Source organism: Amphiprion ocellaris, chromosome 10 (genome assembly GCF_022539595.1).
Source record: "Amphiprion ocellaris isolate individual 3 ecotype Okinawa chromosome 10, ASM2253959v1, whole genome shotgun sequence".
Taxonomy (NCBI): Eukaryota; Metazoa; Chordata; class Actinopteri; family Pomacentridae; genus Amphiprion; species Amphiprion ocellaris.
Window position 1 is genome coordinate 30212579 of NC_072775.1, and position 27881 is coordinate 30240459.

Here is a 27881-nt window from a genome sequence, read left to right on the forward strand (position 1 = left end):
AATGCATGAATAGCATTGCGGAGGTGAAACTAATGACACAGAGATTAAAAAAAAAAAAAAACACATTTCTGCCTGCGGCCTAATGCTTTTACAATGGAAGTAAATCTACACGCAACATGACTGTAATAACTAAGACACAGCTGTCAACTAATAGGCTTAGTGGGATGCTGAGCTCTTTGGTACACAGTTGGGTTGGTGGGGGTGGGGGGGTGGGGGGGTCTCCAATAAATACGTAGCTCAGGATTATTAATATTTTTTTCTTTCTCGGTCTATGAACAGCAGCAGAATGTATAAAATGAAAGGTCGTGTTACCGAATAGCCCTTCCTTTTATTCTGCTGTTCCCACAGTGGAGGAACACCAGACAATGTGGTCTTTGGGGACTTGTTGCTCCACGATATTGAGACTGTACAACCATTAGCTCACGCAGAAGCAGCGCCACCACACCCTTTCCAGCACACAAGTGGGCCAGTTGAACTGGTATTTGGCTTAGCAAACATGAAAAAGGATATCCCTCAGTGTTGCAGGGAGTGTCCTGAAAATGTGCTCAGCAGCTCGTGGTTCGCCGCAGCTTTTGCTCCATTATGGCATCTGTTGAGTGAGGTCAGACATGATGTGTTTTTTTATATTTTGGAGGAGACCTCACAGCTGCAGCTTCCACAGCATACAAAGTTAAAGACAGCTGAGTCACAGCATTACAGTCATGTCCACTTGCGGAGTTTAACAATAGCACCAGTGTTTGTAATATTTCCCTTAAAGCACAGTAGATAAATATGCCTCCCACACTGTGAAACATGATAGATCACACCAGTTTCTCCAGAGTTTTACTGAAGCTTTAGCACAGTTTTATTCAGTGAAACAATCCAAGAAATAGTTTTTATTGTGCAAAAAAATGGATAAGACTTCTAGTGTTGCGGTGTGTCGTTTCACACACATTCTCCAGTAATTTGATGCAACATATCTGGTATCGTGAGAAACGTAGGAGTTAGCTTAGAGTTTTAACAATGAACTGTGTCCACATCATGCATTTGTATTTATTAATATGTAAACAGGTATATAGAGGTTATTTATCTTGTGTGTGCATGTTTTTAATGAGGTTTAAGTTCATTTTGTCAATGTCACAAATGCACAAAAAAGCCTGCCTCGTGGCAATGTATGATGTTTTTGTTACAATAACACAATGATTAAGGGAGCTGTTTTGTCCTTATTTACTGTGTAATTATTGATTATTAGTGATGTCTTAACATGTAATCATAATTTTAATGTTAACTGCGTTATACAATACAATCCTTTGAAATGATGCAGCAGAAGGCTTAGGAAGCAGAAAAGGTGTAAATGGTTTAGTAAATGGCAACACATAATAGTAAATTGTAAGCAATTATATCCTTTTAAATTATGCATTAGAAAGAAAAAAGTAGCAGAAAAGTGCAGATAGTTCAGTAAATGTATTTTCTAAAAATGCAAATGTATATGAATAAACTATAAACGTGCAGTATTTTGATATTTCATACCTATTTTAGACAAACTTTGTAATCCTCATTTTAATAATAGCTTCTGTAAACAGTACAGTTTAGTATTACCATTTGAAATGTTGCAAAAGAAGCAGAAGAGTGCAGATTACTAGACTATAAATTTGCCCCATTTTATTATTTCATGGATATTCTAGAGGGTTCTTTGTGTTTTTGCTGATGTCTTCTCATGACACTAACACAATGAGGTTGGAGAGCTGTTCTGTCCTTTTTATACTGTGTAATTCTTGACTATTGTAGGGTGCAATAACATGTAATCATCATTTTAAAATGTGATACTTGTACAGTACTTACAGTACACCAGTTTCCTTTGTGTTTATGCAGTGATTAATGAGGTTTTTGTTACAAGCTGTTCTGTCCTTTCATACTGTGCAATTATACATAATTATTAATGCATTAACGTGCAATCATTTTAATGTTAGATATTTTATATCATATTTAATACAGTGCAATGCAATAGTTTCCTTTGGAATTATGCATTAGCAGGACAAAGTAGCAGAAAAGTGCAGATAACTGAGTAAGTAAATTATAAATGTGCCCCATTTTGATATTTTGTGTGTGTTTTAGATGGTGTTTTGTGTTTTGTGTTTGGTTGGTTGGTTTAGTTACAACCACAAAGTGAGGAGAGGATATTGTATGTATATGTTATTATTAATGCATTAACATGTATTCATCATTTCAATATTAACTGCTTTACATAATACAATACTTTATAGAGTAGAGTACAATACCTTCATTTGGAATGACGCAAAACAGCTATAAGAAGCATAAAAAGTGTAGATAGTTGAGTAAATGTAGCTTCTGTCATTGCAAATGTAAATAAATGTACTATAAATTTGACCTATTTTGTTAGTTTATGTGTATGCTAGATGGTTCTTTTTTGCTGATGTCTGCTTATTTCACTAACACAATGAGGAAGGGAAAAGAAGTATAAAGAAGCATAAAAGTACAGATAGTTGTGTAAATGTAGTTTATACCTCTGCAAATGCATATGAGTAAACAGTAAATGTTCACAATTTTGATATTTCCTAACTTTTTTTTGATGGTGTTTAGTGTTTTGTGTGTTCATGTGCTGATTAGTGAGAATGCAGACTGTTCTGTCCTTTCATACAGTGCAAGAAGAGATTATTATTGATGCACTAACATGTAATCACAGTATTACTATTAGCCACTTTATACATTACAATACTCTACAGATGACATTACAATAATTTACTTTATTATAATGCAGCAGAGCAATAAAGAAGCAGAGAAGTGCAGATAGTTGAGTACATGTACTTTCCAGCAATGCAAATACATATGAATAAATAATAAATGTGCACTATCTTGACATTTCCTACTTTTGTAAGGTGGTGTTTTGTGTATTTGTGTGCTGATTAGAGAGGGTTTCCTTGCAATAACACAGTGAGAAGGCAAACTGTTTTGTCCTTTCATGCTGTGCAGGAAGACATATATATATATGTGTATATATATATATATATATATATATATATATATATATATATATATATATATATATATATATATATATATATATATATATATATATATATATATATATATATATATATATTGACGCATTGACATGTGATCATAATTTTAATATTAGGCACTTTGTACAAAACAATACACATGACATTACAATCATTTATTTTATAATGATGTATATGAAAAAGAAATAAGCATAAAAGTGCAGATAGCTGAGTACATGTACTTTCTAACAATGCAAGTATCGATGAATAAAGTATAAATGTGCACTATCTTGATATTTCTACCTCTGTTAGGTGGTGTTGGGTGTATTTATGTGCTGATCACTGAGGTCTGGTTACAATAACACGGTGGAGGGAGCGCCGGCCGGGTGACGTCATGGTGATCCACATCCACAGCAGCAGGAGGGGTGAGGTGGCCAGCCGCTGATCCACCGGTATCATGGCTTCCTAACAGGAGGGGGAAGTGATTGAGAGCAAAAACAAGGATTTTTGTTGAATGCCCGACGGATAATCGCCCTCCCCAGAACCTGAGATTGGGACAGAGGGGCTCGGCCTCCCTGTTCGCCCCCCGCGGCCGCCCCAGGGATCCAGGATACACTTTAATTTTTATCGGTGAATTTCCATTCGTAAACCGTGGAAGATGGCCGACCCGGCGGAGTGCACCATCAAAGTGATGTGCCGTTTTAGGCCCCTGAACAGCTCCGAGGTGACCAGAGGCGACAAATACATTCCCAAGTTCCAAGGGGAAGACACCGTTGTAATCGCGGTGAGTGGTTTTGTGTGGCTACCTCGCTGACAGAGCCCTCCGGCACCGTCTGCAGAACGCCATTTTTGATTGTCTTCTAGCTACGGGAGTTAGCACCTTAGCTTGTTAGCTAACGTTAGCAGGGCTGACCTGTTCACCGTGGCGTTGTTCCGCTGGCCCTCAGCTGCAGCCAAGTTGTGGCGCCACCGAACACCTAGTCGCATTTGCTTGTTCTTGTATTCAATTCGAGGGCAGGTGTCGTGGAATTTTGTATTTAACATTTCAGAGAGCCACGCCAATTGCGGTAGCCTTAAAATGTCACTACTCGCAGTTGCTCTGTCATGGCTAGCGAACTGTCATTCAACAAAGCCACAAATACATCGGCTGGCACAGGTTAAAATGTCCCCTCCGCCTGCCTTCAAATCCTACACCATGCTCACTGCATTATTACCACCACATTAAATATTAAATATCTGTGCTTCTGTAACTACAAAGCTATTAATTATGAACAGTTTGCGTCAGCATAAAGCGTAAGCCAGCTTTGATTTGGTAGTGGCTAACAGACTGTTGGCTAGCAGGCTAGGCCAGCTGGTAGTTGACAGATTAGCCGGCCTTGGCTAGCTGGCTAGTTTTAATACTGTAGCTTAAATAAAGCTAACATTAGCTAACTGACCAGCTGGCTACAAAACCAACCCTTCTGTGGACCATGTTGAAGTTAGTGACAGGACCTGGTTATAAATGGAAAGAAAATGTGACTCCATAAAGGTTTAGAAACCACAGACGAGGGTAATAATAAAATCATAAAACAGGGAGTGGAAGTGTGAATTATATGCAGGCCAGGTGTATTGTTGGCCTTCAGTGACTGGACAGTTAGCAGTTGAACTGCATGTTCACAATTTCAAAGAAATACTGTGGTTTCTTTTCATCAGGATGTTTATTTTGGGACCAGATTATAGTTTGTTGTTTTGTTTAATTTGTCCTCCAGTGATACACACCCCTCCAGCACTTGATAAGGGTTTAAGGCATGGACACAATTTCCACTATGACAAAAGAAGGAAATGCCTTTGCTAATACAGTGCCATGTTGCCTTTACTTTACTGAATCAACAGAGAATTTGCCCTGAGGTCTGTTTGCAAATGATTTGTATCTGATTATTTGTCATCATAGGCCTATACACTTTGTCTTAAAAAAGACACCATTTACTCAACCTGGGATCATGTCATTGCTTGCCTCTGCACCACATCCCTGTGGCAGTATTGAAAATCATGCACAAAAGGAAATTGGTTAGTCTTTTCATATTTATTATGACTAAAGTAATGAAGAACCTTAACGGCATGAAAGGAGGGCTGGCATCTCAGGTTCGTACCTGCGAAATGTGCAAAAGGCAGAGCTGAAATAAAATGGTTAAACATTAGTTTTCCTAAGCAACGAACTATCTTTCTCTTTGTGGACTTTGGTGTCACGCTAATATGATCACCCTTGGAAATACAACCTTAAAAGAATTTACAAGGCAATAAAAGACTATCTGAAATTCCATTCATGAATTTGCAAGTTTTGCCTAAGTGGATATGAATCACATCCTCTTTTGAGTGAAACTACTAATTTAGGTGGTGAATTTAAGAGTACAACAGGACTATTCATTTTCTGTCATGCAAAACAGAAGCACGTTATAGCCGTGGTGACTTCTTGAATAGTTTTGCTGACACTGACTCCAGGCCTTTAGCAAATAGCAAATGCACTGTCTGAGCCTCCAAGGCGTGATGTGGCCCTGCCCAGTGCAGAGTGCCAGTCATGGTGCCAAAATACCAGTGCAGATTGTGAGAGAGGCAAGTGTTGCAAGTCAGAAGCTCCTCTGCTGGTGCATCAGCTTTGAGAAGCGCAGCACTTACAGTACCCATAAGCAGCAGCAGCAGCACCGCCGGGCTCCTGGGTAATCCTCCTGTGTTTTCTCTCCTGGTTACCAGCTGTTCAACCAATCAGAGCTGGCATTTGGACTGGCGCTGGGCAATCTGTCCGGGTGGGGAGGGTAATTATTATGGTGATGTACTTTGTTTTGCTGATGCTCTTAGCCAGGGAGACTGACTCACTTGACTCATATTTTTCATGTGTTTTGAAACAATCTAGGGCGTGGTGAGCGCTGTCCTGGAGCTGAAGCACCAGCGCTCCATCACTCAACCAGTGGTGAAGCTGACCACAATGCATGTTGTGCAGACATCCGACAAGTAGCTTCACCAGCACCTGATGATAGTGCATTGATGCTCTCAACTTTAATGGAGGGTCACATATTGGTGCAATATTGCCTTACTCAGCGGTGGTTCACTTTAAAGCCCTGCCAGTCTTTTGCCAAAAAGAGAGCGAGATGGAGTTTCCAGATGAGGTGGTATCGCTGTCCTTACTAGCTCAGTTTGCCACGCTAGCTTTGCCAGCGAAGTGTGAGTATGCAGCAGGTGAATTATTCAGAGCCCATTGCTTCTGTGTCAGTTGTACACAAAAAGATCAGATCATCCTCCCCTTTGCTTTGCTGTAACATTTGCTATTTTCATACAGTAGGCTGGGACGCCCTGCAAGAACAGCACTGAGCTACTTTTAGATCGCGTCGTAGTGGAAGTGCGTGAGAGATAAAAGGAAAGAAAAGGATTAGAGAGACAAGTAAAAGTACTCCTACCACGTTTGAACGAGTAAACCACAAGCAATCAATGCCCGTTTTTTTTCCTGCCTCGTGTATCAGGAAGTAAAAACACAAAATTGACAAATAATTTTGCCTTGGATATCATACATCTTGCAACAAGAATCATGTGGATGCTGTGGAATAACCTAACTGTGATAGTGTGTTATGGTCTCTCCTGAATAGCATTCCCTGGGCGATATCGTAACAAAGCCATCAGGAGAGGAGGAACATGACAGAGCACTTATGAATGCTCTAACAATACATTTCACTGTAATTACAAATTCAGCCACTAATCCCATTAGACAGAAGTGTAGGTAACGAGGCCAGTAGCAGCAGTAACAATGAGGACTTTAAACCCGGGCTGTGCCATTGTTTGCTGACAGCGTCTGGCAGTCCCTGATAGTGGCTCTGTGCTCATATTCTGGACAGTGTTAATTGCCAGGATGTGGCTCGCCAGAGTGAATTTCAAATGTCTTAAGATGTTGCTGGTTGGTGTTGCAGAGCTGTACTTTAGATGTGACCGTCTGTCTGGCAGGATTATGAGCTGCGGTGCAAATTGAGGACATCTCCACTGTAGAAGTCTGAATAATTTTTGTGCTGGGAGCTGTTAATGTCAGACTGTGACATATTTGTGGTTTGACCTTGAATTAGAATGTGTTGACATGTATTACTCGCCCCCAAACTACTAAGCTCGTATCAGTGGCGCCTTCAAGGTGACACCAGCTGCTTTTCAACATTCTTAACTTGTCCTACCTACACAGGAGTCAACACTGAATCTAATTATAACTAACCTATGCTGCTAAGGCACATCTGTTTTGTAACCTGTGGTATCACTAATGGGGCTTTTCTGTTCTTAAAGTCTTAACACATCAGCAGTAGAACCACACCCGTAAGGCTGGAGATGACATGATTCGACTGGGACTGCAAACCTCCAAAGACAATGTGCTATCTTATTTGAACCTCAAAACTGCTTGTAGCATCAGATTTAGTACCCTGCGGTTACCATCTTAAATGCAGCTATTGATTGCTGTCTCACTGGAGTTGTGCTTTGAAGTCTTGACTCAGCCATGGGACGGTCAGCTACACTTTAAATTTAAAATTTAGATTGCATAAATTGTTGGAATGGAGTTCATGTAGGATAGAAACCTCATTAGGTGAATGATACTAATGTTTAGATGCAAACTATAGTGCAGCAGGTGGAGGTTAAATTAGATCGAGAACATAAAATTGTGCCAGGTTGGAATGTCCTGGTGGCAAAACTGACGATGTAACACAATGTCCCAGAGTCTAAACCTGGCAGGAGATGTCTGTTATATGTCATCCCTTCTAGATACCTTTATTTCTTCATGTCACTATTGTTTGTCATTAAATAAAGGCAAATTTGGATTAAAAATGCAGTACAACATATTAAAGATTTCGACAAATTGGGTGATTCTTTAGGGACTGCAAATGGATTTTCTTTGAGTCAGTATAGTGATCTAATTTTTGGTCACTGCTCACGTTATAGTGATTTTTAAATGACAAGAAATTACCCTTAATGAGGCTGAGAGATAACTCAGGAAGCAAACAATGGATTATCTGTGTTGAACTTGGTACATTGTGAATCACTATACGTTACGTGAGCTTAGTTTATTATGTTTGTCATTTGGTGAAAGAAAGTATTTTACACATATCTGTTTGCAAGACATATTAAAGAGTCTTTAAAATGAGGCTACAAGATAATCTGACTTACTTTGATGTTTTGTCTCTCACTCACTCTTCTTTTTTTCTCTGTTCCAGGGCAAACCGTACATGTTTGACAGAGTGTTTCAGTCAAATACAACACAAGAACAAGTGTACAACGCCTGCGCCCAAAAGATTGTAAAAGGTGAGGTCTCACTTTTTATTTTATAATAGCGTGTTAATACCGTAAACGGAAAATACATTAGCTTTGTTTTTAAAAATCTTGAAATGTATTCAAAAATCCTTTTAGTCATTGCATCGCTAAGTAGTGCTGGGCGATATGGAAAAAATTATATATCACGATATGGATTATTTTATATGACGATATATATCTTGATATACCACAATAAAGTATGTTTTCAGTTATTCTCTGAAAAGTTTGACAAAAATTTCATTGCTTACTTTTCTCCATGAAACTTCAACCTGTTGCTAGGGCTGGACCCGAATATTCGGTGCTGATGGTGGTATGCCGATATTAATTTTGAGATCTGAATATTGCCCCCCACCCCCCCACACCCCACTTCCACCCCCCCACACCCCACTTCCACCCCCCCACACCCCACTTCCACCCCCTGGGCGTTACGAACCGAGCTGAAAATTCGGCTCTTTCCTCCGTTAGCTCACCACCTCTGACGTCACGGACCGAACCGAATATTCGGGTCGTTCCTCCGTCCGTCCGTCAACACCCCACCCCCCGTCGGGCGTTACGGAGCAGACCGAATGTTCGTCATTAATAGGGCCCGAATATCCGGAGCCCAGAAACTGCTATTCGGGCCAGCCCTACCCTCCATCGTTCAGCACTCATAAGTTAAGTAACATGAAGCATGTCGCAAACCCGCGTGAGAATCAAAGAACGTAAAGCAGCGTCATGTCGCAAAAACCACAAGATGGAGTTTCTTTGCGAAAAATCTCTTTTATTCTTCTTTATTTTCACTTATATAAATTTAGAGTATGCATAGTGACAAGAAAACACTAATACAATCATCGCAGGCTATTTAATGATATATTTGCTGTAATAATTGATAAAATTAGGTTAGAAACGATAGAAGAGAAATGGCATGATAGACACTTTTCTATCATTCTCACGATATGTATCGTCATATCGCCCAGCACTATCGCTAAGTTCTAAATGGTTTCTTGTAGATGTTCTGGAGGGATACAATGGAACTATTTTTGCATATGGGCAGACATCCTCTGGCAAAACACACACCATGGAGGTAAGAATGATTCCAAATAACTGATGTTGCATGTTTTTGAAATGAGTGAGTCTTGCTTTTGATTGAAATTCTTCAACTGACATCATTACGCAACATTCATTTTCTGTCTGTTTGCAGGGGAATCTCCATGACACAGATTCAATGGGCATCATCCCCAGGATAGTGCAAGACATCTTCAACTACATCTATTCCATGGACGAAAACCTTGAGTTTCATATCAAAGTAAGCAGAAGGGACAAGATATTGAACTTTCCCACAGCTAGTTGAGAAGCAGAGACCTGCAGTGGTTCGAGAGGCACAGTCCTCTGATATATTTGACTAGTGATCAAAATTATACACTGTGAATCCTAGAAGCAAGCCTCTTGCTTTCTGTTTTGCTATTTCTCAGCTGGTTTGCTGTTACTATTATTAGTGTGCTATTTCTTCCTTTTTTGCTATTGCTTAGCATTTTGTGCCTGAGACATTATAAGCAATGGTAGAGGCTGATAGGCAACATGTCGCTTTGTACTGCTGTGTCATATTTCCTGTCTGACACGCCACCTTTGAGCTCTACTTCAGAGCTTTTCTTCAGGATTAATAAAGTCCTATCTTATCTTACTCTTATGTTGCAGAACATGGTGTTGGGCTGTTTTAAAAATGTTTTTTGTTTGGAATATCGGGTTTGAGATATCTGCAAGGCAGGTGTGAAGAAATAAATTCAATAATTTTAGCAGAGAATCTGTAAAAACACTCTTAAAACAACACACGTGCTTCTGACATTCTCTGGATCTTCACTTTTTCCTTTACCTGCGCTAAAAGGGACTTAATGGGATGTCGTGTTTTTTAAAATTTGTGTAATATCACTGTGCTGTTATACAGCAAACAAGGCAAGTGGATCGGCACATAATGATGCCTGTCTTCTGTTCACAGGTTTCATATTTTGAAATCTACTTAGACAAGATCCGGGACCTTTTGGATGGTAAGTGTCAAACACCAGATTCAATTCAGTTCAATTCAGTTTTATTTATATAGCGCCAATTATAGTCAAGTTGTCTCAAGACGCTTTACAGAACCCATATGCCTGAAGATCTCTCATCTTACCTACGCATGGGATTGAATGAGCTGCTAAAAGTCTGTGAAATGCTTGGAAAATTAACAGGCAGGGTGTTTTGCTATAAACAGAATTGTAAGTGTGGACAGTCTACATGTACAACAACACACATAGACACTCTTGATGTTCTAAACTGAGTCTATTAAGCAGATAATTCAAAGTTAAGTGAATACATTGATGCCAAAATGAGCTGCAGACATAAAAATTTAAATATCTTTTTTGTGTAATCTGGTTCTATCATGGCATTTCATTATCCAACTAGGAGCCATTAGAGCTCCTTTATTTTGCCCTGAATTTGAGTGGACGCTACTGGTTTACACAGTTAATATGTTGTTAATAGATAGTGATGAGCAGAGATGCATGTAGAAACGGAAGCAAAGACTAAACATTTTAACCTCACAGAGAGATATAAACACAATGTAGCTTCCTATATATTTAAATATTTACATTTCAGATGTTCAGGATGTTCAAAGTTATTGTGGTGTACCCTCACAAGGCCACACTGTTCCTAATTTATTTATCCTTTCTCGTTTCCAGTGTCAAAGACCAATCTGTCAGTGCATGAAGACAAAAACAGAGTACCCTATGTCAAGGTGAGACCTACCCTCCTGTCACATGTCAAAAAACTGGTAAAACCTGTTGGAGAACACTAATAATCTTAACCGCATGTTCTGTTTTCTTTTTTTTAAAGGGCTGCACTGAGAGATTTGTCTGCAGCCCAGATGAGGTCATGGATACAATTGATGAAGGCAAATCTAACAGACATGTAGCAGTTACAAGTAAGATACCTTCCTGCTGTTTTACAAGAATCTGTGTCACAAATGCATTGACTTTGGAGGCCGATGTTTTTTGACTGAGTCCCTCTTCTCCCACAGACATGAACGAGCACAGCTCCAGGAGTCACAGTATCTTCCTGATAAACGTTAAACAGGAGAACACTCAGACAGAGCAGAAGCTCAGCGGAAAACTCTACCTGGTGGATCTGGCTGGTAGTGAAAAGGTGAACTAGAATATCTTTAATACACACTGTAGAATCAGGCAGTTTCTTTACAGTACAGCAGTGCTTGAGTCATAAACTGTTGTAGTCTACTTTGTCAGCTGTATTGTCCACTCTCTATTCAGGATGGGCTCAAATTGTAGTTAATTCATTGTCTTTACTATTGAGCTTCACCTTAAGCTTCAGTTATTGTCTGTGATTTTCAGGTCAGTAAAACAGGTGCAGAGGGAGCTGTGCTGGATGAAGCCAAGAACATCAACAAGTCCCTGTCATCACTGGGAAACGTCATCTCTGCACTGGCTGAAGGAACGGTCAGTAAATCTACTTCCCCTCTATGTTTTCTGAATCTGTTACTTTTTTTCCTTTTGGGGATACATTTGTGGAATATTTTGTGATGGTATTCTGTGACATTTGGGTGTTTAATTTACAGTGAAAGTGTCTGTTGAAGTAAATGTTTTCCCTAATTAAGGTTAATGTGACACCGTTAGCTTTCTCGTCTGTTATGCTTTAATTTTTACAGCAGAACATAATGAGCTTTAATCTGTTTTTGCTGCTATTATCTGGCTTATTCAGCACATTATGTTTTAAATCTGCTGTAACCTCAGGTGGTGATTTAGTCCACATATTTTTGTAGTATCTGGAAGCAACAGATAATACTGTTAATGTAGCAGACAGAAGGGAAGTCAGTGCTGTTCAGCGGCTGTGCAGCCTGGAGCTAGGTGTGCATGTGGAAAACCAGCATCATTTTCAGTTATCTGACTGTGAAAGTGGTATTTTCAGCCATCTACAGGTCCTTTGTGCTGCAGAAACAACTTGAGTAGATAAAAACTTTCCTTCAAGCAATGTTGTGCTTCAGCTGTTTCATACTGATTTCACCCTTTTCGCTTTGATCAACAGTTGGTTTGTCTTAGAGGCCATTTGCTGAGTAAACAACCTGAGGCGGACAGCCGCAGATATAGTTGTGATGGTCTAAAACAAACAAGCTATTTTCCAGAGATGTGTCACTCCCAGCTCAGCATATGAAGAAAGAAGGCGTAGTGCTGCAGCTTAGCCGTTTCTATCAGTGCTAATTATATATCAAGTTATCATTTAACTGCCGTCTAGTTTTACTAAACTCGTGAGAACTATAACAGAAGCCATTACGTCCTGTTGACTGAATGCTGGTGAAACCACAAGCCTCCACTTTGCTTTCAGGACAGTAGCAGCGTTTCAAAGTGTAATATCTCAGCTGAGTGAATACCAGACTTGGCTTTGTTTTTCGTTCTTCTTTGTAACTCTGATGTCTGTCATAACTGGTTTTGACAAGAGGCTGTATAATCAATGTGGTATGCTTCACAGATCCTTGTGCATGATTGATATGAGTTGTTGGATGGTGGCATAAACAGCACCCACACATTTTCTGTATGGAATATCACACATGTTCCTTCATTCACTGTATTTTAGGAGAGGTGTCCCACTGCTGCTATTAAACACAGTCTTGAAGACCTAAACTCCTTTGTTCAAGGTGCTACTGTTGATCAGAGGCGCATTGTTTGGGTTTTTGTTGAAGTTTTCAGCAATGAACAAAGAAAATCACAAGTTTTCATCCAAGTCTGTGTTTCTAGAAGTATCACAGGGCAGTAAACTTTATAGGGAAATTTATAAAGCACAGTCTTCTCATTTCATTGAGTGTATATGTTTCTGTGTTGTACATTTTCAGGCCTACATCCCTTATCGCGACAGCAAGATGACCCGTATCCTGCAGGACTCGCTGGGTGGTAACTGTCGAACCACCATTGTTATCTGCTGCTCGCCTTCCTCCTACAATGAGGCTGAAACCAAATCCACCCTTATGTTCGGACAGAGGTTAGTAGACCAGTAGAAGTACTGCAGCTATATTCAGTAGCTATAATTATGCTCAAGCTATAGTAAATAAGTTGACTGGATGTCATATTTCTATATTTCAAAAAGTTTTTTCATATAAATGTTTTTGTCATGGTGTACTAGTGTTTTTTTTTTACATTGTAAACATTGAAAATAGGATATTACAAATCTGAAAAAAATATGGTAAAGAGGACATACCATGGTGATATAATCAATATTTGTCAAGTGTCAGCTGGTACATATTTGTACTACCTCTTTTGAAGGAAAAATGGTGCATGAAGTTTCATTATTAGAGTCCTTTGAGTGGAATAAAACCTTTTTTTTCTACATCCAGAGCAAAGACCATCAAGAACACTGTGACGGTGAACATTGAGCTGACGGCAGAGCAGTGGAAGCAGAAGTATGAGAGGGAGAAGGAGAAGAATAAGACTCTGAGGAACACCATCACCTGGTTGGAGAATGAGCTCAATCGCTGGAGGAACGGTAAGGCAGTTTTCTCTCTGGGTTTAGTCTGCAGCATATTTGAGAAACAACGCTTTGCCCTAACAGCCAAAGTTCCGGCCCTCCACATATACTAAACGTTTGTGTTCTCCTGCCCTACTTCAGGTGAGAGCGTGCCGGTGGAGGAGCAGTTTGATAAAGAGAAGGCCAACGCCGAGGTGCTGGCCCTGGACAACATCCTCAACGACAAGCCGGCCTCCACGCCCAACGTGCCCGGCGTTCGCCTCACTGACGTGGAAAAGGACAAGTGTGAGGCTGAGCTGGCCAAGCTTTACAAACAGCTGGATGATAAGGTGAGGAAGAAAACACAACAAAATTAATAAAATTGTGTATGACTTGATTACATATGATTACATACTGAAAGAAGAGTAGAATTACATGTCTTGTATTTCTTTAGTAATATTCACAGAAATGTGATTGAAGAATGACTTAGTTTGTTGAATAAAGAGTGATTAATCAGGTTTAGTCCCTCAGACGTTACTCCTGTTCTTAGGCTTTCTATTGATTAGTTGGTTTCTACCCAAAAAAGAGCGGTGTTTGATGATGTTTACTTAAGATTATCGACATCCAGATGTGGAGATTATCTTTTTAACTTTGTTAAAATGTTAATGTGATGAGATGAAATGTACATGAATGCAGCAGCCTGAAGAATGAAAAATTGTGTATTTGGTTTGCTTTTAGACACTATCAATCGTACTCTATATATATATATATATATATATATATATATATATATATATATATATATATATATATATATATATATATATATACACACACACACACACACACACACACATGGTGTAGCAATGTTGAACAAACCAGACTAAATGAATTTCTACATTATCAGAGCTCAACAGTCATTATTTAAAACAATAATGCTGTCTTTTTTGACAGATTCTGATATTAAATAGGAATCTTTTTTCTTCTTTCGTTTATCAGTGTTCTTTTACCCAGTATCGGCTGTCTACAGTGATACGTTTGGTGCCTGGTGTGAATGCTAATGTTGCTGAGTGTCTTTGCACTTTACAGGATGAGGAGATCAACCAGCAGAGCCAGCTGGCTGAGAAGCTGAAGCAGCAGATGCTGGACCAGGAGGAGGTGAGTAGTGGAGGCCCAACAGGTGGAAGGTGGCAGCGCTGCAGAGTGAACTTATGGTCCTTGTAGTTTCACAAGTGGGAGGAAACACATGAAGCTATCAGAGGTGTCAAACTGAGTTTATATTTTACTTACTTCTCTCCTGCTGTTTTGATCAAGGCTACAATCTGGGGTCACTCTGAAATCTGTGAACTGTTTGCTAGTTCTGTCTAGTAGTCAGACTTTCACTTTAAAATGCAAATGCTTAGTCAGCCATATTATATCAAATGCTGAATAGTTGCTCCGGTTCTGATACATCTGAAAGCAAAGAACCTAAATCTACCTCTTTCCCCATGTGCAGCTTCTAGCTTCCTCCCGGCGTGATCACGAGAACCTCCAGGCAGAACTGAACCGCCTGCAGGCAGAGAATGAGGCTTCCAAGGAGGAGGTGAAGGAGGTGCTGCAGGCTCTGGAGGAGCTGGCTGTGAACTACGACCAGAAGAGCCAGGAGGTGGAGGATAAAACCAAGGAATTTGAGGCTATCAGCGAGGAGCTCAGCCAGAAATCGGTGAGCAGCAGACAGATATCAGCATGCCAAAAGACTGCGTGATGCTTTGCTTTTTGTCGGGTGCCTTTTATTTGTCCTTTGGTTTGGCCATGTTCATATGCAACACACAGACACGCGACACTATAATTAAGCTTGTCCAACCTGCAGGGATAAAAGGAACTGCTGACACATCCACCCGGGGAAACATGCACATATTAATTGCTGCTGCAGATCTTTTATTTCTTTCACTATTGAGAGCCTCTTTCCAGTCTGGAATTCACTGCAATGTGAAAAAGATCTCGGCAGATTGATTAAATGCTATCATGCTCACTATGTGCCTTAAGTCAAAGCAGTTCAGCAGTGATTTTTATAAGGTAACTACAGCTTCAAATTCAGATAGAACCCTCTTTACAAGCATATGTGAAAAATAACATTAAATCAAACAGGAGAGAGAACAATGGCAGCAAAAGACTGGGATTTGTGACTGCATAGTGTGTGATCCAGGTCGATATAGGGTTGGAGGACATGGTGGGAAACTGTTTATTATGGTATGAACAGAGAGAGAAAGAGGAATTTTAGAGCCAACAGCCAGACTCTCAGACTCTTTTTCCTTTAGTGCAAAAACAAGTAGCCCCACAGTAATCACTAGAAGAACATTTATGACTCTTTGAGAGTCATTGTTTGGGTATAGATGGTGCAGCTGAGCTATCGGTTCTTCTACGAGGGGCTCTCTGGGGTGCATCTCTGTGGGGAATGTCACTACATAACTGTAGCCGTGGTGTTTATATCGATAAACCGTTATTGGCGAGGGTACTCCGTCTTGTGTGATTTCATTTTTCAATACTCGCTAAGCAAGCTTGTTAATTCTACATAGATGTGAAAATTTGTCATGTTTGTTCACTGTCAGGGAGAGGCCAAAGAAATTATGTTACGCATGCAATGGGTTATTTTCAGGCTTAGTTGATAATAATAATGAAAAAAGAATGTATATTGTGCATAATTGGTATTAAAATCTTCTCTTTCCTTGCAGTCCATCCTGTCTTCTCTAGACTCTGAGCTCCAGAAGCTGAAGGAAATGTCCAACCACCAGAAGAAGAGGGTGACTGAGATGATGTCGTCACTGCTCAAAGATCTTGCTGAGATTGGCATCGCTGTGGGCAGCAATGACATCAAGGTATGGAGATGATTTCTGCACTTTCTCTCTTGTTCAGCCTCCCTCAGTCATATCGGTCTTTGCTGCTCTTTTTTTCCTGTTCCTCCCTCCTCTGCCCAGTCTAAACTTTGCTCTGCTGTCTTTTCAGCAACATGAGGGTGGCAGCGGTCTGATTGATGAGGAGTTCACAGTGGCCCGTCTGTATATCAGCAAGATGAAGTCAGAAGTGAAGACGATGGTGAAACGCTGCAAGCAGCTGGAGAGCACCCAGTCAGAAAGCAACAAGAAGATGGATGAGAATGAGAAAGAGTTAGCAGCCTGCCAGCTCCGCATCTCCCAGGTATGTAGGACCTAACCACAGATGCTGTATTGACCTGATTCATGCATCTTTTTGATCCTTCTGTATATGCACATTAAGTTTGGTTTCATGTCTGAATTCTCGTAAAGACTACATGTATAAAAACTATTATTTCCTCTTTCTCCAGCATGAGGCTAAAATCAAGTCGCTGACTGAGTACCTGCAGAATGTGGAGCAGAAGAAGAGGCAGTTGGAGGAGAATGTGGATTCTCTCAATGAGGAACTCGTCAAACTCAGCGCTCAGGGTAGGTCACCACATGAGGGAAGAGCAGTGAATAAAATGCAGACATCAAGTCCACTGAAAGATGTTAAAATGCTTCATTTAAGTGCAGTCGAACAGAGGATGTGGGATAAAAGTTAAACAGGCTTTCAGGGCTGGTTCACCTCAATGCAGTCGCTTAACCTGAAGAACTGGCTGAGGCTGGGTTTCAGGAACTGGCTCCAGAAAAAACACTGTTGAAGGATTGGTGATCCTGTTGTTGATGTATGGATCTACTGTATTGTTTGTTTACTATAAGACAGTTAATAACAGAAAATTTGTGCCTGAAGCAAAAAAGACTTCAAAATTCAAAATGTACCACCTGGAAACATGACTTTGTTTCTCACCAAATGCAGCGTCAGTAAACTTCTCGTTGCCAAGAAAGGTAAAGGATAACAAATTTGGCTCCTTTAGAATTACCTTTGTGTTGCATTTAGTATGTTAAGGATAATTTTGACTTGTTTCCTTGTTAAACTGTAGCCACAACTGGTCGTTTCTTGCCACAGTTGCTGGCATTAGCATCACTAAAGCACTGCTATCAAGTTTCACTGTGATGAATGCTCTTTGATTATAGCTGAGTTTTGTAGCATAAATTTGGGTGTCAGTGATCCTTCTAACGTTTAACAGACATGAAATCTGCATCATAAAAAATGTAGATCTGAACCTATATGGGGTAAATTGCCGGTCTGAGGGTGCAGGTGGACCCATGTGAACCTCTATTTCAGAGCAAGACAGAAAATGTGCCTAAGAGTCCAGTGATCAGCGGTTTACATCTACAGAAAATAGATTTTTGCATTCGTTACCACTGTTTTAGCTACTTTTATACTCTTAGGCCAAAATTTGTACTAATATCATTCAAAATTGTATCTTTGTCGACATCATTACTAAATGGGAAATCATATATTTGTATTTTACAGAGAAAGTCCATGCCATGGAGAAAGAGAACGAGATCCAGACTGCCAATGAAGTCAAGGTACGTCTTTATTCCTCATTAACCAGGGTACCAGTGCATGCTACAGTCCTACTCATTCTGTAAAGGAGAGAAAGATTGTTAAATGCACAAACTTGTGGAATTTCATCGCTAAAAGAAATTTGGCTTAACTTGAGTACTACAAAACTGTTATATGAATAATCCTAATGTTTGCCATTGTTTATGGCGCTTATCCAGGTTGTTTTCTCCTGACTAGATCCTTGCTTGTGTTGTATCTACTCTCAGATGTATGTCACATCTGCTAAATTAAATTGTAGAATTGTAGAACATGCTAAATATCCTGTTAACTGTGGTCTTAATTTAAGAGCATGTTGATTGTTTTCTGTTGGAAACTTGTGAAATTTCCTTATGAAAGGTCATTTGGCTTACCTACAAAAATATCATATAAATACACGTACATGCTAAATGACATTGTGTTTGAAGCTTCACCTGAATTTGATGTGTTGTGTAGTTATTTTGCAATATATATATCATATGAACTGTCTGTGTCTGTGTGTATTCAGGAAGCGGTGGAGAAGCAGATCCACTCCCATCGCGAGGCTCACCAGAAACAGATCAGCAGCTTGAGAGACGAGCTGGACAACAAGGAAAAGCTCATCACCGAGCTGCAGGAGTAAGACTCTAAAATGTGCTGCTTTACGGTGATGAGAGATGACGGCAACAAGAATTAATGTTTGCATCGACTAATGGGAGATGTAAAATCACAGCTAAACCAATATTTATTGATGGTGATTGGATTATAACAGGATGTTGGTCACAGTGGGGAACTACTGAGTTACAGTTCTTCAGAATGTAAAATACACACAGGATCTCATTGTTTTTGACTGGGACACATTTTCATCGTGATTGCTTTCTTTTTTCTTTCAGTCTGAACCAGAAGATCATGCTGGAGCAGGAGAGGCTCAGAGTGGAGCATGAGAAACTCAAATCCACCGACCAGGAGAAGAGCCGCAAGCTGCATGAGCTTACGTATGTTCCAAACATAACACTTGCTGCTCACTATTTTCCCTTTCTTGGCTCGATATTATTGAATTTACTGGTCAGGTACAGCAAAAGTGTAGCTATTTACCATCATACGTACAACATTTCCACTATCATTGTTGCATTGTGTGCAATTATTTAGGCTTTAACTGTGTTTTTTGTTGTTGTTCAGGGTGATGCAGGACAGAAGGGAGCAGGCCAGACAGGACCTGAAGGGTCTGGAAGAGACAGTGGTGAGTTTATCCAAATTAACCCATGATTGAAGACCCAGAGCTGAAGAAAAACAGCTTTAACATTTGGTTTCCAACAACTTGAACTCATTGTTAAACTACATCTATTTTTATACATGAATTTAAAGTCCACTTGTCCTTTTGCTTTCCAGGCCAAGGAGCTGCAAACTCTGCACAACCTGAGGAAACTTTTTGTCCAGGACTTGGCCACCAGAGTGAAAAAGGTGAATCTCATAAACATTCATCAACTGAAGTTAGACTCTAGTACTATACAGTGGAATTTATGTTGCAAAACAAATAAAAGACAGACACTGCATACTAGATCCACTATTTCATGACCAATGCTACTACTGATGAGTGAGTGAGAGCAGGAAACTGGTGCAGATGGCAGGACATGTATGTTAAGCTGTGATGGTAATTTATGCTTTTTTATTTATTATTTTGTGCAGAGTGCTGAGATGGACTCGGACGATACAGGTGGGAGTGCGGCACAGAAGCAGAAAATTTCCTTTCTTGAGAACAATCTTGAGCAGCTCACCAAGGTTCACAAACAGGTAGGAGTTCTATCTGCGCATACAAGTGTATTTTAGAGATGATTATTCACTTGTTATTATCTCCTGACTGGCCTCCCTTTTTGTTTTTTCTGTATGTTTTTGACGAAATGTATCTTCTTTCTTTCCGATCATCACTTTTAGACAGTCTGTTGTCTCCACTGGTGGGCTATTGGGGGTAAATAAACAAAACAAAATGCTTTAAAACAATTAAAATGTTCCTACAGCTGGTGCGTGATAATGCAGACCTGCGCTGTGAGCTTCCTAAACTGGAAAAGCGTCTTCGTGCTACGGCTGAGCGGGTCAAGGCCTTGGAATCTGCTTTGAAGGAAGCCAAGGAGAACGCCGCCCGCGACCGCAAGCGCTACCAGCAGGAGGTCGACCGCATCAAGGAGGCCGTCAGGGCCAAGAACATGGCCAGGAGGGGACATTCAGCCCAGATCGGTGAGTGGTGGAAAACATAGTTACAGCTTCTTTCATCCAGAGTGGAACACCCAAGATTGTTATGACATTTTACAGTGGCTGGAGATATTATATTCTATTACATCCCTCTGTCTCAGATGATTTTTATTGATTTATTTTTTTAAATAACCTTCTGCACGAAATATTTGGAGGGAAGATTTAGATCTTTTAGATTCAGACCCTCCATGAAAGTAAATGAATATAAGTATTACGAGGAAAATGTGCTTTAAATGTTAAAATACTACATTTACATAATCATTACGGCTGCACACTGAGGCAATGTTGTATCTATATCCCCCGATAATGTGATGGTTTAAGCAACCTGGAGGGAGTCTGGATCCTCCAAGTATTTCAAAGCCTAATTTCAGTATAGGCACAGTATATTTAAATTTGACATCTTGGCAATTTGAATTCATGTCAGTTCCCCCTTGAATAAACTTTTTCATAACATGTAGACCTGAAGTGAAACATTACAGTTTTCTTAGCTCAAAATAGAAACTTTCATGCTCATATTCTGCTAAAAATGGGTTAAACAGAACATTAAATTTCTCAGTAATCTAAAGATTAGTTCTGATGTGAGATGAAACCCTTACCTTCAGTAAATCAAATGTTTTCCTATTTGATTTTCAGTTACTTTGATGCAGAATTGGAGTTCAGTGTGTTTTTCTCATTAGATGTACAGGGAAGAAAATCACTTTATATTTTGTGTGAAATGAAATGCAAATCTCGCCTATATTGCAAAACATCGGTTTTCATCATAAGAGCCAGGACTCAGTCTCCTCTTTTTTTCTCCTCACTAGCCAAACCCATTCGGCCTGGGCAGCAGCCAGTGGCGTCTCCCACCCACCCCAACATCAACCGCAGCGGGGGAGGCTTCTACCAGAACAGCCAGACGGTGTCCATCAGAGGAGGAGGTAGCGGAAAGCCTGAGAAAAAGTAAGTGGAAAGAACATGTTTTGTTTTCAGGAAATTAAAGAGAGGTTGTAAAACGACACCGCTTTTAGAAGCAAACATGCTGTTAAGCTGCTGTATGGTGACTTTAAATGTCCTCAGTATTCAAGAGCTTTGCTTTTATCTAGTGTGAGTCACATTATTTTGTTTATACCAGGGGTGTCAAACTCATTTTAGTTCAGGGGCCACATTCAGCCCAATGTGATCTCAAGTGGGCTAGACCAGTTAAAATCACAGCATAATAACCTATGAATAACAACGACTCCGGTTTTATCTGTTTGTTGTAGTGCAAAAACTATATTCTGAAAATGTTCACATTTAAGGAATTATCTTTTTACAAAATATTTTCAACAACATGAAATTTCTCAAGAAAAACAAGTTAAATTTCAACAGCATTTTGTCTCAGTTTATCATTTGCACATTACAACTTGCAGATCACAGTGTGTCTACAAAGACACAAAACATTTAGTTACAGGCACCAGAACAATAGAGTATTTTGCTTTATGATCAAAACAACTTGTCAAGGTCTAGAAATCATTTGAAATTTATGGTTTTACAAATTTACAGTGGTTTCTCCATAATTTTTACGCTTTACAAAGTTGTCCCGTGGGCCGGACGTGGCCCTCTATTGGGCCGGTTTTGGCCCATGGGACAATGTTTGACACCCCTGGTTTACACAGATTAGAGCTGCCACGTGTGACTGTTTTTGTATTGAATAATCTCTTCAAAATTTTAGTGAATTCTTCTAAAAAGTTTTTTCTTCCAAAAAAGTGAAATAACTATTGGATTTGAATAAATATGTTTAACCGAGAAGCTCCAACCTAAAGTAAATAAATAAAAAAAAGAGAGATTTGTTTGATTAAATCCAAGTTTCAATAAAACCTTTTAGCTAAATGAAAAAAAGGTCTGTATATTAAAGTACAACATGTATATGCTGGATATTTTACAAACACAGAGCAGCTTGAACCATTCCTTTTCTTCCTTTTGTGTAATCTTTCTCTGACTTTGGTTGTATCTTTGAAATTCATGAAAATATAGATAAACTCTTAGCATGGCTATTGTCTTTAACTCTTGTAAAGTGAGTTTGAAAATTAGGATTTTAGCTGTGCAGAGCAGCAGCTTGTTGTCTAAATAGCTACATTTCTGGCTGTATATTCAAAAGAAACAGAGAAATTTGTAAATGAGAGCAGCTGTATTAGGAATTCAGCTGCATTAAATCCAGTATATTTGAGCACAGAGAGCAGGAGAGAAGCCATTTAGCACCAAATAGCCCCCGTGAGTTTTTCTTCATGTGTTCATACATTATTTGCCATCAAAACTCTGCACAGTGTATGGCTTGAAATGAGATCTTATATCTGGAAGCCATGACAAGGGACACGGTTGGGTCTTACTAGTTTCCTTAAGGGACAAATGGATGCTCAAATCTAGGAAGCAAATCAGGAAACATCAAATATCTTGACTGAGAGCTAATAAGACGATGCTATGTTGCAGGACACAACATATTACAGATGTTTTCCTTCAGTTTAAGTTGTATGTTATTGCCACTGTTGATGGTTTTAACAGTACAAAACTAAAATAGTATAATAGTAAAGACATATATTAAAAATAACCGGTAGTCCAAAGTAGCCCTCCCTACTCTAAAGCAATCTTTAGGTCGACAGAGAGCAAGAGAGGTGCTTGTAAATGCAAATTGTAAAGGAAACCATCTTTTTGTTCTGTGATAATTTGAAATACTCGCATACTCTGAGAGTATTGGGTGTTTTGAAACTTTGACATTTTATCAAGTCAGACTTTGTTGCTGCCTCCATTGCTTAAAACTGCAACTGACCAATGACTGGAGCCCAAAACAACTTTACGTTATGATGCAACAATTACTAAGTGATGATGAAGAAAAACATTTCTTACAACAAGATGAATTCAATTAAAAATGTTGATGCATTTTTAAAGTTGACGTTGTTGATTATGTGCGACAGCTCCAGTACATACATACAGTATCTCCTTAAAAAGAATAAGTTGTACACTGGCAGATTTTCTTTTCTTCATATTTGTTGACAAATGCAGCGTGTTCTTTGCGAGACAGCAGTTGAATAAATCCAACAGCTGCCATTTGTGTTTAGACAGACAACTGGCAGGTTGTGATCGATAGTAGTCTTGTGTGCATAAAGTGTGACATAATTACTGACAGCATCTTTCTTTTAAACTTCCAGCTGAAGAGCATCGGGACAGAGGGACGACACCACAGAAGAAGCCAATATCACCCCCGCCCACCCCGACAACCTGTCATTCCATTACAGAGAACAGGCTCCTCGTCGCAGCTCCGGAGCCACGAAGGAGTTTCTGAATTATAAATATATATATATAAATATTCCTGGCCTGTACAGCTCCAGTCCCTTAAACCTCCCCCCACACCTCCGACCACCCCTCCTCGAATTCTCATCATGACTTACGTCTTTTTCTCTTACTGGATATAATAATTAAATAAAAAAAAAACAAGACAACAATTTTAATTTACAAAAAGGCAAGATAATATTCTTATCCACTGAACCAAACACAGTCTTGAGCGCAGCCTTGGCGAGCGAAACCGCGCGCGACTCGAATGTGTAGCTTCGGTTTCGTTTTTGTTTTGCACAGTCTGTCGTCATCCGTCGTCGTCGTGCGAGTAGTTCTGCACTGTGCCAAGCTGAATGTAACGGTAGCAAGATCCGAAAAAAGGAAAATAAACACAAAAAAGACCAAAAAAAATTTGATAAAAAACGAAGAGGAGACCCTACCACGAGAAATAGCTTGACCCTATAGGCTAACCTCTGTACATTTCATCATTATTATTATCGGTTGTTAACCACACTTTTCTCTGGATAGATTTTACATGCTTCTTTAAGGAAAAAAAACTACAAAAAAAACTGTTTTGAAATTGACTAGATGGCGTCGAGCACTACTGTTCAGTCCGGTCTTGTACAGATGTAAAATTGGCACTACTGCACATGTTTCCCTGGAGAGACGGCCACGAGATAAACGGCAGGGGAGCGGCTCAGAAGAAGGATTTTAAAAAAAATAAAGATAGCCAAGACGTGCAACAGTGTACTGTAGATGTATTTAACTAAATACCTGTGGAGGCCAATTGTTTTTATCATTAAGTTAAAATAAATCCTATACTCGTTATTGGTGACTTCATGAGAAGGATGTAAAGAATGTAGAAGGAAGGACGGAAAGAGGAGAATGATCCGGTTAACACAACAAAACTTCCACCGTTTAGCATAGCCTATGCTAAGTAGCTAAATGTACTGTTTTTACTTCTCAGTGGTTAATGATGCCGTGTTATTGGACGCTATTTATCTCTCTCTGCACATCGGAGCACATAGACTGCAGGCGTATAGACTGAGATGGCACACAATGCTTGTCCTGTCCTAGCTGGGTCCCTGTCACTCACTCATCTCCCTTCACTCACATATCAGGACCTTTTGTTTGTTTCTTTGGTTGTTGTTTTTTTTTTAGCCGTAAACCTATCAGGAATTGTTAAATCCCTGCCGTGTCATGATTTCTTTTTCAAGGGTGCCTCGCTGCTTCTTCTTTTGTCTTCCCTCCCACGCCCTTTTTTTCTGTCGTTGTTTCTTAATAGTTTTGAGACCTGTAACTGCCCCTTTTTGGTTGTAAATTTGCAGAAAACAACGTGTTAATGCTGGGTTTTGATGTACTGTATCTCTTTTCATTGTTCCATAGACGGCGTAGATTTATATTTGAAGGGGAAGCGCCGGGCGAGGGGGTGTCAGTTGATGGGTCGGACCCTTGCTGCTGATCAGCCAGTCAGGGAGAGCAGGGTCTAAAATTGCACAATAATCTTCTGTCATCATCTGGAGGAAGGGTTTATTTAACTAAATCTAGCCACGGGTTGTAGGACTTACTTTGTTTTTTGTTGTCCTTGTTGTATTTTTAGTGGTTTTTTTTTTAATTATTACTTTCCGCCACATCTTTTTTTTCCTAACCCTGTGAAGCCCCAGTGCATTGGCAAAAAAAGCTTGTTGTGATTGTAACCCCAGCATGAGAACACTAACATCTTGTGCAAGTGCAATATACTGTAAAATACACTGAATAACAGTTGACTGGCAGGTGTGATCAGGGTGTGTTTGCAGCAGCAGCAGTCCTGCCACTCCTCTTTTCTGTTGACATTTGTTTCACTGGCTTCTGGCTCTCGATGTATTTTCTCATTGAGGAATTCTGTTGCTCTTTCTGAAAAGCTGAATTTATTGGAAGCAATAATGGAGGATGGTTTACCATCCAGGACAGCCACAATTATGCATTCACATTAGTTTGAAGCTTTTTCAAAAGACACATTAAACTTCTATTGAAAAATACCTTTTTTTTTTTTTTTTGTGGGCTGAGACTAGCGGAGCAAATCCAGCTCGAAAAGGTGAACAGGATTTCGGCTTTCTCTAAAAGGTGTAATACGAATAAAAAACCTGTCATCTTTGAACAAGAAAGTTGGATTTATTAGCACTTCTTCACAGTATCCGCACTCGGAAAAAAAAACACTCCATTTGTGGCTGTTTTTGAAGGGAGGAAAAAAGAAGTTTCCAAATCCCTGCGAGTGGAACTGCTGGTCGGCAGCGACTAAATTCAGCGGTAGTAATTGTACAAGCTGCAGGGAGGAGTAGCTCCACCGTATCTGTGACAGGACAGTGTTTGGTGTCCATCGGGACGGTTTATACCCTCTGTGTAACCTTCTAGATTAGTTTGCAGCATGGACCTCAAAATGTTTATCCTTTGACCTTCCACCAAAACTGGATATGAAATGGGGAAAAATAGAGAATAAATACAGCAAAGAGTATTTGTGGCGTTTACCGAAATTGAATTTTGCATTAATTCTAAATTTAAGAAAAACAAACAAAAGTGTAGCCACTTTTTTATTACTGTGTAATAGTTGGTCAATTTTTAAAGGACAGTTTTGGGGATCCATCAGTGGACAAGGTACTGGATCATTCCTGGAGAACTGGGGCACAAATAGCAGGGCTCTGATATGGATGGAGACGGGAAGTTCATGAGATCACAGTTTTGGATTGACTGCATGATGTAAATGTATGTGTGATTAAATAATTATGAGAAAACAATCCCCTTTTTGTGTTAGTTCATTTGAGTCTTTTAATGCTGTTTATACTGTTGATCTTCTGGGCACTGAGTACTTTTGGTTTAGAGCTGTTTTTCACAGTTTGGGTTTGACTGAAAAATAATATTTTAAATGACTTTGTAACTTTATTGATTGATGCAAATCCAGAGATAAACTCCCAGTCAAAAGTTCGGAAACACCCTCTCATTTAATGGTTTTTATTAAATTATTTTCTACATTGTAGATTAATACTGAAGACATCAAAACCACAATAAAAGAAAACCTATGGAATTATGTTTTAAACGGAAAAGAGTTAATTTTCAGTATTAATCGAATGAGAAGGTGTGTCCGAACTTTTGACTTGTAGTGTATAATGAAATAGTTTTCCTAGTTTGATGTGGAAGCACTCAACTGGTTTGCGCATATTGAATCCTGATCTCATCCAGCAAATCTGGGATAAACCGGAGTTTGTGATGCAGATGTTCGATATATGGACCTCAGTACAGATTCAGCCTAACATGGTGTAATCTGACTAAAATAATGAGTTCTTATATGCTTATTCTTACTCAGCCAGTTTGCTAATTCTGGATAAAGTTATCTGGAGTAACACTGCGCTCTGATTTTGAAATAAAGGCAAGTGGAGTGTCAAAACTGGGATCGTCAGTCCCCATGGAGCTCCACATTGTTTCCACTGTTAAACATTAACACATAAAAGTATAATGCAAGGTGGCAAACATCCCCAGAACTGCACAAGCCTGTAATAAACCAGAGCAAATGGGGGGAAAAAATGTTCAAATCGTAGATCTATGAAGGAAAAAATAAAAAAAATATACAACTGTCCAGATTCACATTTTTAAATCTAAAATAGAAAACAAACCCTTATCTGATCAAATAGATTACAAAAAAACAAAACTCCCACAAAAGCATATGACACTGGACTGAGTTGGATTATAGAACCAAAAATGTTAAGACCAACTTCCAGCACCAGGACCAACATAACAAAAGAACCGATTAATGTGTCAAAGCAGGGTTAGTTAAAACAATATACTTGAGAAAACACTGGTAGTAATTAAAAATTTATAAAACAAACAAAAAAAAAACAAAAAAACAAGCCTGACAATAATACTCATTGATTTTAGGTAAATCCTCCAGGTGATACTGGTGAACTATCAGAGTTGATGATGGTTGGTGAGATTGTCCCTGGGAGACAAAGAAGTGGAGTTCTGAAGTTAATTATTCAATAACTTATGCTTATGCGAGATCACAGTAATAAACACACATTAAAGTTGCATTGTCGTTAATTCATAAAGGGACAGAACTGTTGCATTATATGATTAAAAATAAAAACATATATTTTAATTTCCGATCAATTATATTGGTTTGTACTGAGAAGACGTGAGATG

The 27881-nt window shown here is 39.3% G+C and overlaps 1 protein-coding gene across 1 annotated transcript; it reads left to right on the forward strand.

Moving 5' to 3' along the window:
- Positions 1-3418: 3418 nt before the first annotated feature.
- LOC111582846 (kinesin-1 heavy chain) lies at positions 3419-26482 on the forward strand. The gene is made up of 26 exons (XM_023291703.3): positions 3419-3783; positions 8210-8297; positions 9296-9369; positions 9487-9591; positions 10279-10327; positions 10997-11052; positions 11151-11238; positions 11335-11459; positions 11663-11767; positions 13156-13301; positions 13654-13802; positions 13926-14113; positions 14853-14921; positions 15259-15465; positions 16475-16618; positions 16746-16937; positions 17083-17200; positions 18132-18187; positions 18709-18818; positions 19073-19174; positions 19359-19419; positions 19569-19640; positions 19866-19970; positions 20195-20411; positions 21230-21365; positions 23588-26482. Exons 1-26 carry the CDS (start codon positions 3658-3660, stop codon positions 23589-23591), a joined length of 2892 nt encoding a protein of 963 aa, XP_023147471.1. The 5' UTR covers positions 3419-3657; the 3' UTR covers positions 23592-26482.
- Positions 26483-27881: the final 1399 nt, after the last annotated feature.

Excerpts from the sequence above, each read along its gene's own strand:
- LOC111582846 (XM_023291703.3), top strand. The coding sequence starts at position 3,658 with ATGGCCGACCCGGCGGAGTGCACCATCAAAGTGATGTGCCGTTTTAGG. Across the intron at positions 17,201-18,131 it reads CGTCAAACTCAGCGCTCAGG|AGAAAGTCCATGCCATGGAG; the intron begins GTAGGTCACCAC and ends TGTATTTTACAG. Across the intron at positions 20,412-21,229 it reads GGGACATTCAGCCCAGATCG|CCAAACCCATTCGGCCTGGG; the intron begins GTGAGTGGTGGA and ends TCTCCTCACTAG.